General features: G+C 42.4%; 2 protein-coding genes across 2 annotated transcripts; both read left to right on the top strand.

The window, feature by feature from the left end:
* Window positions 1-447: 447 nt before the first annotated feature.
* Window positions 448-7,897, top strand: LOC124147496. The gene is made up of 5 exons (XM_048386483.1): window positions 448-589; window positions 2,843-3,289; window positions 4,189-4,248; window positions 5,533-5,967; window positions 7,863-7,897. Exons 1-5 carry the CDS (start codon window positions 448-450, stop codon window positions 7,895-7,897), a joined length of 1,119 nt encoding a protein of 372 aa, XP_048242440.1.
* Window positions 7,898-8,505: 608 nt separating this feature from the next.
* Window positions 8,506-15,051, top strand: LOC124126097. Its single transcript, XM_048386307.1, has 4 exons — window positions 8,506-8,936; window positions 11,000-11,053; window positions 13,341-13,397; window positions 14,515-15,051. The coding sequence occupies exons 1-4, from the start codon at window positions 8,558-8,560 to the stop codon at window positions 14,856-14,858; spliced, it is 834 nt and encodes a 277-aa protein (XP_048242264.1). The 5' UTR covers window positions 8,506-8,557; the 3' UTR covers window positions 14,859-15,051.
* The last annotated feature ends 360 nt before the right edge of the window (window positions 15,052-15,411 follow it).

Below are 15,411 nucleotides of genomic sequence, written 5' to 3'. Positions count from 1 at the left end.
AAATTCCAAATTCATGGTAGAATGTATTGAATCACACTTGCCAGAAAGTGCCAGGAATGCCAGTACATGTAAATATATTCCATGTGCGTATGATATAGCTTTAACTTAATGACGAATTTATGTTTAAAAAGATACTTGTAAAACACAAGATTCGATGATTTGAAATCGAAGTAAGTGAGAAATTTTCGTTCAAAGCTCATTCGTATTGTAGTTTTAAGGGTTCGAACAAATACTATTCATTGTTAATAAAATAAAAATTCTTACATAAAATAAACAGCGGCATACAGAAAATTGAAATCATTGTGCCTAAAGAAAACGTCCTTGTGTTTTATTGTTATGTTCGCAACAAGGCTTCAGTTGCATGTGTATATTACATTTTGGTTTTAATGTGTTCATTGTTACCTTGCTGTAGCAATGATTAGAATCTCTGTTGCTGAAATTGTATTAATGAGGCCAGCCATGAACGCAGTACTTCTTCAGGGCGCTGTTATAAAAGTCCGGTATGTTGATGAGGGTGGCGACTGTGAGATGGCGTCCGTCATCATGACTCTTCTTCTCTATGCCGCTGTCTGTGTGGTGTGGCTGTTCGGTAAGCATTAGAGTTGTCATAGAAACTGCCGGGCTAGAGAAAGTATACACCCACGTTTGAGGGTGCCTAAAAATGAAACAAACGAGAAATTAATATTCGATGGTGATGTCTTTGACATGGGTATCATAGTTGTGATTTTGACCTTAAGTTTACAGTGTTTCGGCGACTGTTTTCATCCTAATAACGTTGCCGTAAAAGGCGACTATGTTTGTCGTAATAATGGAATGCATTGTTGGTTAACTAGAAAACCTGTTAATGGTGCTTTTCCATGTCCCTTCATTTACTACTCCACATTTTCCAATACATTGATTCATAATTTAATCTTGAGGCCTTATTTAGACAGTAACAGTTTACTTACGAGCTGGCCCGTCGAGAACCGGGTTAGAATAGGTATAAAGCAACCCATTCTTGCCGTGAAAGGCGACTATGTCGTAAGAGGCGACTAACGGGATCGGGTGGTCAGGCTCGCTGACTTGGTTGATACATGTCATCGTGTCCCAATTGCGTGGGTCGATGCTCATGATGTCAGTCACTGGATTGTCGTGTCCAGACTCGATTATTTACAGACCGCCGTCATATAGCTGTAATATGTCTGGGTGCGGCGTTAAACAACAAACATCCTCATAACATTTGTATAACGTTTGTAATTTGGGGGTCAAATCCATTTTTCGAGTTTATACTTTCTTTTGCCCGACATTTTAGTTGTTTTAAGCATCCAGTGCATAACGTTTCCATTCTATGCTGCTAAATACCCGGGACTTTCTCTCCGAAAGTTCGTTTTGTAAGTTATACTCTCGATCTCAGCATCTCTTTTCTTTAACCTCATACTGATTATATCGGAAGACTATTTCAAATAATCGATCGCCGCTACTAGCTGCAAGATTGCTGATGCGGCGTTAAACAATATTCGCTCACTCACGTTTCATTCCAATCTTACTCAAAACATGAATGGTCCGGGAATGTGTACTTTATGACAGTTGAGGATGTCAGACAATCCTGTCTAAAGAATGTACTCCGCGGTGATCTAGGATTGAAATAAGTACCAGAAAATATTGGAAAACCAAAATTGCTCACTGGACATACGTTGGACAATCTCATTAAAATCAAACCTTAGTTCTCGCTACCACAAAACAAATATTTTAGGACAACCCGTTACAGAACGACATTTCGCAAACTTTGACCGCCCAATGAAATGACTGACAAAAAGTTAATATTGGCCAATAAGAAAACAGCTTTCTCGAGCTTAATTTCAAACTCGCGTCTTCGATTCCACACAACGCTTTGAAAATATCGTTTCTAATGGAATGTCCAATAGATGGCCGAGATTGTGTGGCAATATTTCCCACGGACTAAGGCAAGTCTCTTCCTTTTTGGAATGTTTAAATCAGATTGAAGCGAGAGACAGACGATCATTTTGACGGAATCTGTCGTACAGCCCGTAACTGACGTTCGGAATACCTCGTGTTAACCATTTCGAGGTTGCATGATTCGAAAACACATTCCGACTGTCACATCCCCGATCTGGTAAGCCACGCTCTGATTGGTCGGATGAAAGGTTGTTGTGGCGTGATCTGCAATAAAGGGACGTCCTCAGATGTTTGTTTAGCGGTAGCGAGAACGAAGATCTGATTGTAATGAAATTTTATATATGACAAATTGTTCGGCTCCTCTCAAAGAAAACACTTTGCATGCCTGAAGCAGAGACCAATAAAATATTCTTTCTACGGGTTTTCCCCAGAATACGAAGATTGTACCTTTGGGGTCAATGGCATCGTCCAGAGTTTCCACTTGACTTTTATAGTCAGTTAACTCCCTTGCCTCGGGAAGATGGGTCGAAGGGTAACTAGATGTCAAGATGGGTAACAAATAGGGAGCAAAATAGAGAGGTCGCCACATGTGTCTTAACTAAATAGGGGAAAGAGAGGGGGGTTGTACAGTTCTATATTTAAATAAATGATTTAAAAAAAATATTTAGTGACTGGTTATTTATTATAAGGAAGGGGGTCTTGGAGAAAGGTTACATGTATCTGAGGAGTGGTGTGTATGGGGGTGTGGGGGGGTGGGGTGGGGTGGGGGGGGGGTGGGGGGGCATGAGACAATGTTACATACAATAGGGTGGCTCACCAAACAATTATACAGCCCCAGTACCAATCTCAAAACCCTACACCACCTTCGACCCCCAACAAAACATAAATGATCAGCCCATTGTTCAAGCCTTCCAAACATAAGATCATTTCATTTCTCCTGTTGAAGGTAGGTCAGAGGGGAGAAAGACATATACCATGACTACCCACTCGTCAGACGACACGAAGAGACTTCAGATGGACAGGTATAACCTCCCTTCTGTTCAAAGGGAGAAGGAGGTCGCCCTGTCAGTCCACAGCTGTGACGAAGTGACTGTTTTGTTTTCCCATGTAGATGTGAATGTCTACCAAAATATATTCGCGGTCACTCTGGGGAGCAACATAATCCGAATCAAATCTGGACACAACATTCATCAACTAAAACAGGAATATGTTACCCGACGTCAAATTGACATGTGCCAGAGAAGTTCTGTCCTAAAATTTTGCTGGGAAGATGACAAGATGAAAATATTTAAGCAATGCAACACAACTCTTTTTATCGCTGAGATGCAACGGAGAGCGAATCCTATAAGGTTTGTCACCGTGGTCAGTAAACAAAAGGCAGTGTGGAAATACGGTAAGCATATTTTGATAAACAGTAAACTACGGTTATAACGAACTCAAAGGGACCACTAATGTTAGTTCGTAATAACCGTAGTTCGTTATAAGCATATATACAGCTTATATACAACAGAAAAAATTCGTTATATCGGTTAGTTCGTTATACGCGTGTTCGTTATAAACGTAGTTTACTGTAGTTGATAATTCACAACTGAATCAGTTATCATTGCCGTTGTCCTGATAGTAATAGATACTGTTACACTAAATTCTAGGGGATTTGGGGAATCGAACCGAGATGAGCGGTTCCTGCTTGTCTGAAGCAGTAATGACCGCCTCCGTGGTCTTGTGGTAGAGCATCCGCCCGGAGAGCGGAAGGTCCGGAGTTCGATCCCTGACCGCGTCATAAAAAAAAGACGTTAAAAGATTGTACTTGTTGTTACCCTGTCTGGTGCTCGGCATTAAGGGGCTTAAAAAAGGACTGGTCGGCTCGGAGTCAGTATACTGTGACTGAGTGGGGTATTCATGTTAAACTGCGGCATAGTATCTCAGTGAGCTAGCACTATAAATCGGCATCAGTCCGGACAAGACAAGCAGCTACACAAAAACACACACGTACATGCACGTCGCTATATCAGTGCAATAATCTTGGACGCGACGTTAAACCCAATTTCACCTCACCTCACCTCACCTCACCTCACCTCACCTCACCTCACCTCACCTGAAGCAGTAATGAATAGTGCCGTCGACTGAATATAATACTAATAATGATGATATGGAACTGTTACAAAAATTCTAAAAATAGAAATAATGACTGACCAGTCGGAATCAAGTATTTTCAAAAGTCAAATGTTGAATTGTGATTTGCGTACTAAAGTCACCTAGCATAATATATCAGTTTCACTTGTACCAATGTAGGGGAGGTTTGCAAGGACCCACATTTCACGCCACCTTTGCCCAAGAACCACATCATAAAAGGTGAGGCATTTTTTAATATAATACAACAAAGGAAACATGGCTATGATACCCGGTAGTTGTGTATGCATGTGTGATTGTGTCACTGTGTGCGCGCGTGCGTGCGTGCGTGCGTGCGTGCGTGCGTGCGTGCGTGCGTGCGTGTGTGTGTGTGTGTGTGTGTGTGTGTGTGTGTGTGTGTGTGTGTGTGTGTGTGTGTGTGTCTGTGTCTGTGTCACTGTGGGTGTGTGTGCATGTGTGTCTGTGTCACTGTGTGCGTGCGTGTGTGTGTGTGTGTGTGTGCATGTGTGTGAGTGTCACTGTGTGCATGCGTGTGTGTGTGTGTGCATGTGTGTGTGTCACTGTGTGCGTGCGTGCGTGCGTGCGTGTGTGTGTGTGTGCGTGCGTGTGTGTGTGTGCATGTGTGTGTGTGTCACTGTGTGCATGCGTGTGTGTGTGTGTGTGCGTGCGTGCGTGCGTGTGTGCATGTGTGTGCATGTGTCTGTGTCACTGTGTGCGCGCGTGCGTGCGTGTGTGTGTGTGTGTGTGTGTCTGTGTCACTGTGGGTGTGTGTGCATGTGTGTCTGTGTCACTGTGTGCGTGCGTGTGTGTGTGTGCGTGCGTGTGTGTGTGTGTGCATGTGTGTGTGTGTCACTGTGTGCATGCGTGTGTGTGTGTGTGCGTGCGTGTGTGTGTGTGTGTGTGTCACTGTGTGCGTGCGTGCGTGCGTGCGTGAGTGTGTGTGTGTGTGTGCGTGCGTGCGCGTGCGTGTGTGTGCGTGCGTGCGTGAGTGAGTGAGTGAGTGAGTGAGTGAGTGGGTGGGTGAGTGAGTGAGTGAATGAGTGAGTGCGTGCCTGTGTGTCCAAATATCTAAACAACATATAATTCCTTTGTTTTTATTTTGACTTTTGATAATTTTATATCCTCATTAACAGTCTAATAAAGTTACAACGATATAAGCGATATATCGAGTTTTCCATACTTCGAGACAAGCGAAGTGTCTACATTCATGTAAGGGTATATTGTTAGGCTGGGGATTCTGACAGGCTAATTAAAACGTATTCGACGTACACGACGTATCGAGTTAAAGGAGTTCGAGTTTACGAATTATCGAAACAATATATATCTCATTCGTACTTACTCTATACAACAGAATATCACATTAATCGCTTATCAGATTTGTCAACCAGGACGTTTTCGACTCAATGAAATACATATCTGACTTGCTTTTCTCGAACACGATTATACATATGTACATAGGAAATATTTCTATATACAACTAATTCTATTACATGTTCTGAATTATAGAGGTCCATACCTCCAGAAGTATTGGCTACCTGCCGCTCTCGCCCGACGGCATAAATATGTCACCTTCCATGACATTCAAGGTCAAAGGATGTGGGAAGTTGTCTCTAGCATTTCACAATTTGAATCGGATGGCATTTGCAATTCGCCGACACGAGATTCAAATTGACAACAGAGCAGCCTACTCAGTAACAACCACCATAGCAACGGGATATGGATCCACCTTCAAAGGTTTACGTGTCCTCAAGAACGGAAGAATGCAACAGGGGAACAGATGCAGCGATTTCCGAACCTTTCGGGTAAATTATTCGGGAAATACCTTGCTGTTTGAGGGATGTGATTTGAGGAACGAAACACTGTTGAGATTGTCCGCACCTGACTTGGCAATGCATCAATATATGAGTGCCTTCAGTGAGAATCAAGCAGACTGGGTGTTCGGTAAGAATATATATTGTAGTTATATTCGTCATTGATCAAGTAGTGTGTATCTACTTAGGAGCGTCCACTTGTGTTCCTGGGGCTTGGATTTGTTCCCGAAAATTCTTGGGGAATTGTCCTCAGGTTTTTGAATAGAAATACATATCGTTCACTGTAACCCGGGTCTTCAGCGTGACGAGCGAACGCTTTAACCACTAGGCTACCCCACCGCCCCGCCTAGGTTTTGAACCACTGACAGAAATAAATATTCTGTCTCAAGTAAAGATCCAAACTTTTCTATGACTGAGTCGGACAATGGAACTTCAGTGTTTTAATGCAGTAGAATTAAGAAGGAACAAGGAGTCCGTGGGTTAGTAAGTGACGACCACGACTGACACAACTGCAGCATCTGCAACGGCAAGGGTAGAATGGGAGTGTAGCAGTTGATGGAATCGTCATGCCACAAACTCAATAGTTGATATTTATTCAGTACTGGTCAATCGATAATTTCGACATTACACCTGATCAACACCTACAGTAAGCATTGGTTAACATCTAGCGTAAGCACGGGTTAACATCAAGAGTAAGTATTGCTTGACACCTAGAGTCAGCATTGGTTAACACCAAGAGTAAGCATTGATTAACACCTAGAGTAAGCATTTGTTAACTGCTAGAGTAAGCATTGATTAACATCAAGAGTAAGCATTGATTAACATCAAGAGTAAGCATTGATTAACATCAAGAGAAAGCATTGGTTAACACTTAGAGTGAGCATTGATTAACACCTAGAGTGAGCATTGATTAACACCTAGAGTAAGCATTGGTTAACACCTAGAGTAAGCATTGGTTAACACCTTGGATAAGCATGGGTTTACACCTAGAGTGAGCATTGATTAACACCAAGAGTAAGCATTGATTAACACCTAGAATAAACATTGGTTAACACCTAGAGTAAGCATTGATTTACATCAAGAGTAAGCATTGGTTAACACCTAGAGTAAGCATTGGTTAACACCGAGAGTAAGCATTGATTAACACCTAGAGTAAGCATTGGTTAACACCTAGAGTAAGCATTGGTTAACGCCTAGAGTAAGCATTGATTAGCACCAAGAGTAAGCATTGGTTAACACCTAGAGTAAGCATTGTTTAACACCTAGAGTAAGCATTGGTTAACACCTAGAATAAGCATTGGTTAACGCCCAGAGTGAGCATTGATTAACACCTAGAGTAAGCATTGTTTAACACCTAGAGTAAGCATTGGTTAACACCTAGACTAAGCATTGGTTAACACCTAGAGTAAGCATTGGTTAACGCCTAGAGTAAGCATTGATTAGCACCAAGAGTAAGCATTGGTTAACACCTAGAGTAAGCATTGGTTAACACCTTGGATAAGCATGGGTTTACACCTAGAGTGAGCATTGATTAACACCAAGAGTAAGCATTGATTAACACCTAGAATAAACATTGGTTAACACCTAGAGTAAGCATTGATTTACATCAAGAGTAAGCATTGGTTAACACCTAGAGTAAGCATTGGTTAACACCGAGAGTAAGCATTGATTAACACCTAGAGTAAGCATTGGTTAACACCTAGAGTAAGCATTGGTTAACGCCTAGAGTAAGCATTGATTAGCACCAAGAGTAAGCATTGGTTAACACCTAGAGTAAGCATTGTTTAACACCTAGAGTAAGCATTGGTTAACACCTAGAGTAAGCATTGGTTAACGCCCAGAGTGAGCATTGATTAACACCTAGAGTAAGCATTGTTTAACACCTAGAGTAAGCATTGGTTAACACCTAGAGTGAGCATTGATTAACACCTAGAGTAAGCATGAACACCTGGAATAAGCATTCTGTGGTAATAATGTCTCACGTGTACTCAATACAAATCTTAAGATATGAGTTGTTCTTTTCAGGATGTGTGCATAACTTCATGTACGACTGCACATAAAGTTGCTCCCCTTAGTCACAGCCGATATCTGTGCGTGCGTGCGCGTGCGTGTGTGTGCGTGCGTGCGTGAGTGAGTGAGTGAGTGAGTGAGTGAGTGAGTGAGTGAGTGAGTGGGTGGGTGAGTGAGTGAGTGAATGAGTGAGTGCGTGCCTGTGTGTCCAAATATCTAAACAACATATAATTCCTTTGTTTTTATTTTGACTTTTGATAATTTTATATCCTCATTAACAGTCTAATAAAGTTACAACGATATAAGCGATATATCGAGTTTTCCATACTTCGAGACAAGCGAAGTGTCTACATTCATGTAAGGGTATATTGTTAGGCTGGGGATTCTGACAGGCTAATTAAAACGTATTCGACGTACACGACGTATCGAGTTAAAGGAGTTCGAGTTTACGAATTATCGAAACAATATATATCTCATTCGTACTTACTCTATACAACAGAATATCACATTAATCGCTTATCAGATTTGTCAACCAGGACGTTTTCGACTCAATGAAATACATATCTGACTTGCTTTTCTCGAACACGATTATACATATGTACATAGGAAATATTTCTATATACAACTAATTCTATTACATGTTCTGAATTATAGAGGTCCATACCTCCAGAAGTATTGGCTACCTGCCGCTCTCGCCCGACGGCATAAATATGTCACCTTCCATGACATTCAAGGTCAAAGGATGTGGGAAGTTGTCTCTAGCATTTCACAATATGAATCGGATGGCATTTGCAATTCGCCGACACGAGATTCAAATTGACAACAGAGCAGCCTACTCAGTAACAACCACCATAGCAACGGGATATGGATCCACCTTCAAAGGTTTACGTGTCCTCAAGAACGGAAGAATGCAACAGGGGAACAGATGCAGCGATTTCCGAACCTTTCGGGTAAATTATTCGGGAAATACCTTGCTGTTTGAGGGATGTGATTTGAGGAACGAAACACTGTTGAGATTGTCCGCACCTGACTTGGCAATGCATCAATATATGAGTGCCTTCAGTGAGAATCAAGCAGACTGGGTGTTCGGTAAGAATATATATTGTAGTTATATTCGTCATTGATCAAGTAGTGTGTATCTACTTAGGAGCGTCCACTTGTGTTCCTGGGGCTTGGATTTGTTCCCGAAAATTCTTGGGGAATTGTCCTCAGGTTTTTGAATAGAAATACATATCGTTCACTGTAACCCGGGTCTTCAGCGTGACGAGCGAACGCTTTAACCACTAGGCTACCCCACCGCCCCGCCTAGGTTTTGAACCACTGACAGAAATAAATATTCTGTCTCAAGTAAAGATCCAAACTTTTCTATGACTGAGTCGGACAATGGAACTTCAGTGTTTTAATGCAGTAGAATTAAGAAGGAACAAGGAGTCCGTGGGTTAGTAAGTGACGACCACGACTGACACAACTGCAGCATCTGCAACGGCAAGGGTAGAATGGGAGTGTAGCAGTTGATGGAATCGTCATGCCACAAACTCAATAGTTGATATTTATTCAGTACTGGTCAATCGATAATTTCGACATTACACCTGATCAACACCTACAGTAAGCATTGGTTAACATCTAGCGTAAGCACGGGTTAACATCAAGAGTAAGTATTGCTTGACACCTAGAGTCAGCATTGGTTAACACCAAGAGTAAGCATTGATTAACACCTAGAGTAAGCATTTGTTAACTGCTAGAGTAAGCATTGATTAACATCAAGAGTAAGCATTGATTAACATCAAGAGTAAGCATTGATTAACATCAAGAGAAAGCATTGGTTAACACTTAGAGTGAGCATTGATTAACACCTAGAGTGAGCATTGATTAACACCTAGAGTAAGCATTGGTTAACACCTAGAGTAAGCATTGGTTAACACCTTGGATAAGCATGGGTTTACACCTAGAGTGAGCATTGATTAACACCAAGAGTAAGCATTGATTAACACCTAGAATAAACATTGGTTAACACCTAGAGTAAGCATTGATTTACATCAAGAGTAAGCATTGGTTAACACCTAGAGTAAGCATTGGTTAACACCGAGAGTAAGCATTGATTAACACCTAGAGTAAGCATTGGTTAACACCTAGAGTAAGCATTGGTTAACGCCTAGAGTAAGCATTGATTAGCACCAAGAGTAAGCATTGGTTAACACCTAGAGTAAGCATTGTTTAACACCTAGAGTAAGCATTGGTTAACACCTAGAATAAGCATTGGTTAACGCCCAGAGTGAGCATTGATTAACACCTAGAGTAAGCATTGTTTAACACCTAGAGTAAGCATTGGTTAACACCTAGACTAAGCATTGGTTAACACCTAGAGTAAGCATTGGTTAACGCCTAGAGTAAGCATTGATTAGCACCAAGAGTAAGCATTGGTTAACACCTAGAGTAAGCATTGGTTAACACCTTGGATAAGCATGGGTTTACACCTAGAGTGAGCATTGATTAACACCAAGAGTAAGCATTGATTAACACCTAGAATAAACATTGGTTAACACCTAGAGTAAGCATTGATTTACATCAAGAGTAAGCATTGGTTAACACCTAGAGTAAGCATTGGTTAACACCGAGAGTAAGCATTGATTAACACCTAGAGTAAGCATTGGTTAACACCTAGAGTAAGCATTGGTTAACGCCTAGAGTAAGCATTGATTAGCACCAAGAGTAAGCATTGGTTAACACCTAGAGTAAGCATTGTTTAACACCTAGAGTAAGCATTGGTTAACACCTAGAGTAAGCATTGGTTAACGCCCAGAGTGAGCATTGATTAACACCTAGAGTAAGCATTGTTTAACACCTAGAGTAAGCATTGGTTAACACCTAGAGTGAGCATTGATTAACACCTAGAGTAAGCATGAACACCTGGAATAAGCATTCTGTGGTAATAATGTCTCACGTGTACTCAATACAAATCTTAAGATATGAGTTGTTCTTTTCAGGATGTGTGCATAACTTCATGTACGACTGCACATAAAGTTGCTCCCCTTAGTCACGCCAGGATCTGCTTCCATGAGTGTCATATCCAACTTGTGTTCCGAGTATGATCTTTTCGCAACCGGAACTACAGCCATATATTTCAAGTAGTAAACGTGTTTTCTTTTCTTCAGGTGTAAAGGATTTCTGCAATAACACCATACGACCTGTCACACCATTGCCTCCCGGTAAGTAACTAAAGAACTCATATCAACAAGTGCGTTTGTTTCTGATTGTATGTCTGAATGTGAACGTGTGGGTGTGGGTGAGTGGCTGGTATATTGATTTTTCTACAATATGTTTACCCTCACATTTACCTTCAGGTAACCTTTCGTCAATGTGAGCCTGTCACACCATCGTTATTGTGTAAGGTAAGGTGAGGTGAAATTGGGTCTGAGGTGTGTGTTGTGTGTGTTAGTGTGTGTGTGTTAGTGTTAGTGTTAGTGTTAGTGTGTGTGTGTGTGTGTGTGTGTGTGTGTGTGTGTGTGTGTGTGTGTGTGTGTGTGTGTGTGTGTGTGTGTGTGTGTGTGTGTGTGTGTGTGTGTGTGTGTGTGTGTGTGTGTGTGTCAGTCAAATTTGGGGAAAGGGCATTAAGGCAAGACGTACGCATCTCTATGGGGCCAACGTGAATCTCTAATCGCTTTAATCAAATGGAAGGTCGGGTAGCCTAGTGGTTAAAGCGTTCGCTCGTCACGCCGAAGACCCGGGTTCAATTCCCGACATGGGTACAATGTGTGAAGCCCATTTCTGATGTCCCCCGTCGTGCTATTGCTGCAATATTGCTAAAAGCGGCGTAAAACCATACTCACTCACTCATTCTTTGTTCAAATGAATCGGATTTATGTTCGGACTGGCAAAATCAGAACACGGGAATTTTCCCAAGACATTTTACTTACGCTTCAGGTATATCGATGTTATTTTGTTAAATAATTGTCAAATAGACAATCACCTTCCGCTGAGTTACTCGACCAAACTAGAAATAACAGAGGCCAATGAAACCGCCTCATCTGTTTCATATTTAGACCTATGCATAAAGATTCAGAATGACAAAATAGTGTAGTTTGATTTCTTTCAATGACATAGAGCATAGTCTTGTCCTTACTTTGTTGTCCCTGAAGGTTCATTTTTCCCCGATGGTTCCTGAAAGAGAGGCAACAATTTTTAAATCTTAGGTTGGTCCTTTGAAGAATCAGTAACACCGTAGGTGCTGAGAGGCCAGTATCCTGTCTTCACTCCACAAACTAGACTTCTTGCATAGGGAGACGGTAGCCTGCTTAATCCTGCCCAATCAGAGAGGATAACGAATTTAATGTCTTGCTGGTTAATATATTGGGAGTATACATGACCAATATCATCTTCCCGAGGCAAGAGAGTTAACTGACTTTAAAAGTCCAGTTTCCACCCTTACCGAACTAGGCTGGAATTCCTAGGCTCGATCGTAGCGCCACCAGTGGCTATTACGAGTTATGTCCTTTCTATGCCTCTCCTATTGACCAATCAGATTCAACCTCTCGTATCACTTGCATTTGCTTCAAACAAAACGGTGGCGCCCAGTCAAGACGATCTGATTGATAATCAAGATCTATATTGTGATAAAACGAGTCTTACATCGCGAAGTGCATCAAATCACGTGAGCACCTTGATTAAAAGCATGAAAAGATTTATCTGTTAACAACGAGTTAGCGGTGCACATGCTTTGCAAATCCTGCAGTCGACCGAAATCTGCATGACACTCAAAGAACCGGATTTCGATTTCAGTGCGCGATTTTGATTGGACTATGCATAGACTCGTTAGTCCAGCCAAAATGTAACTCCATAATACCAGCCTATTTCGGCAAGGGTTGAAACTGGACTTTTAAAATTTATAGTCAGTTAACTCACTTGCCTCGGGAATATGGACCAATATCAGCACAGAGTGACAATAACGAAGTCACCACTTCAGAATCAAAACCACACTGTAACCCTGGCTATGTTTGAACGGGAAATCCTGTGTCCCCACCTGAAAAGTCGACGCCGACTGAAACATCTTCACCACGGGGAGATGCTGTAGAGGTATCTGCCGTTCAGAGTGTTTCGCGACGGGTGAGTCAGTGATACAGTTAACGGAGTCGATGGCGTTTAATCGCCGCTTTTCGCAGTAATCCAGTGAAAGATATCTGCCACGGAATGCACACACTTAGGGGTTCAGACCAGGTTCGTGACCGTGCCGCGCGAACACTTCCATCACTAGGCTAACCAAATTCCCCCCGGGGTAGGTACATATGTATGTACGTCGACTCATGTCAAAGACGGGGTTGACTTTCCGTTGCATGTGTTTGTAACGGGTGCCGGGGCAGGATACGCTCAACATTTCGAGATCACCTGGTATCGTCATTATTTCACGCGAGCAAAGGACAAGCAGGTTCGGAGAGATGAACGACTTGTGAAATACTTGCCCGTGTTTCCCATGAGATCATATTTTGCTCTTTATTCTAGTTCCAGGAAAGAAAGACCCTTCCAGAAGTGCATGTGGCCCCAACTCCGCATCACCAGGTAAGACATAAGTATATACAGGTGAGTACAATCACAAAGATATGTTATTTTCAGATTAACTTTGTTTTCTATAATTCGATGCTTGGTTTTTTCAAACCCTATACTTCCCACGCTTTGCATACTAAGTAATAGCAGCAATAAAGTATTGGAGGTAAGGTGAAATGGGGTTTAACGTCGCGTCTAAGATTAGTGCACTTATATAGCGAAGTGTATGCACGTGTGTGCGTGCGTGCGTGCGTGCGTGCGAGCGTGTGTGTGTGCGTGCGAGCGTGCGTGCGTGCGTGCGCGCGTGCGTACGAGCGAGCGAGCGAGCGAGCGTGCGTGCGTGTGTGCGTGCGAGCGTGCGTGCGTGCGTGCGTGCGAGCGAGCGTGCGTGCGTGCGAGCGTGTGTGCGTGCGAGCGAGCGAGCGTGCGTGCATGTGTGCGTGCGTGCGTGCGTGCGTGTGTGTGAGAGTCCAGACTGATGCCGATTTTAAAGTGACAGCCAACCGTGAGATACCATGCCGCATTTTAACATGAATACCCCACTGAGGCTCAGTACACTGACTCCGATCCGACGAGTTCTTGTTTTAGCCCCTAATGCCAGACAGGGTAATGCGCACACACCACTAGACCACGGAGGCGGTCGTATAAATTATTGGAAAACAAATAACTGATCAACTAAAAAACATTGTTTAAACAAACGATATCGGTAACTTAGGACCAAAGTAACTCAGCAGGTTGTTCTGTCTACATCTCCTCATATGTGAGACGTCACTCTGGAATACAATGACGTCATAAATAAATATGACGTCATAAGCCGTATGACACCTGAACATCCCACTTTACATATATTATTGTAGCCATGGTGAATACCCCGATTGTTTCATTTTGTGTGGTACACTTTCCAGTCTACGAATAACTTTATAAACGAATTGTGACAAACCATAATGAGCACGCACAGAAAAATGTGTTTTCATTCCCTTTCAACTTGCAAATGTGTGTGTATAAATACCATCTTATTGTGGTCCATATTGTGAAATATATACTGGAATAACATATTCATTATAACGACGTTGCCTGTTGGTGAAAAACGGTGCAGTTTGACATAAAACCATTTTTCGTTTTTGACTTGTAGCATGTGATAACAGCAGTGTTAATCAACCGGCAAAGGGAGGTAACACAGGTTGGGGAGACAACCCCTACAAGACAACTGGACCAACGACAACTTCAGTCCCGTATCCATTGGTGACGGGGACTGTTGCTGACGATACAGTCATGTCGAGACCTTCAACATCCAGCAACTTCTCATCCGGCAACTCAACATCAGCTACAGAACAGGAGGAACGCGAAAAGTTCAAAGGGGGGTTGGAAAAAATATCCAAAGCTTTGGGAAGTTCCTGTAGGAGTCTGACGTCCTTCACTTTCACTAATATCATTCTTATTTCGTGTATCTGTTCCTTCGCTATATACTCGCTCTGACATACGGAAATGGTGTTGTCGGGCCGATGAAGATATATGTGTAGCATCTGAGGCCATAAGACGTATATATCAGTTATTACTGCTGTTATATCACAGAATATTTGACACATGACCTTTCTGAGTGTTGGTTGGTCCATTTTCTTGAGTATATTTATTATCACGATTCGAGTTGGCCACAATGACTAATATCAAAGCCCAGCTTTTAGTAAATATGTTGTAAATAAATTCAACTTTACTTCCATCTTTAACATAGTTTGTTTTCTTGTTTAAGTGTCTCTGTTGTTGTCGTCCCTGTGAACACCCCGTTGTGGACCCAGCGCTTGTCTTTGTTCTTCACTGTGGTAGTTCTCTCTTACTCACCTTCCGATCCACTCACCTATCCACTCCTCACTCACCACCCACCTACTCTCTCTCTCTCGCTCACCTATCCACCCACTCACTCACCACCTACCTACTCTCTCACCTATCCACCCACTCACTCACCACCTACCTACTCTCTCTCACTCGCTCACCTATCCACCCACTCACTCACTCACCACCCACCTACTCTCTC

The sequence above is a fragment of the Haliotis rufescens genome, unplaced genomic scaffold (assembly GCF_023055435.1).
Source record: "Haliotis rufescens isolate VD_foot unplaced genomic scaffold, xgHalRufe1.0.p SCAF_6, whole genome shotgun sequence".
In the NCBI taxonomy this organism is placed as follows: Eukaryota; Metazoa; Mollusca; class Gastropoda; order Lepetellida; family Haliotidae; genus Haliotis; species Haliotis rufescens.
Note: the sequence above shows the minus strand (reverse complement) of the source record. Positions and strands in the feature narration are given on the sequence as shown.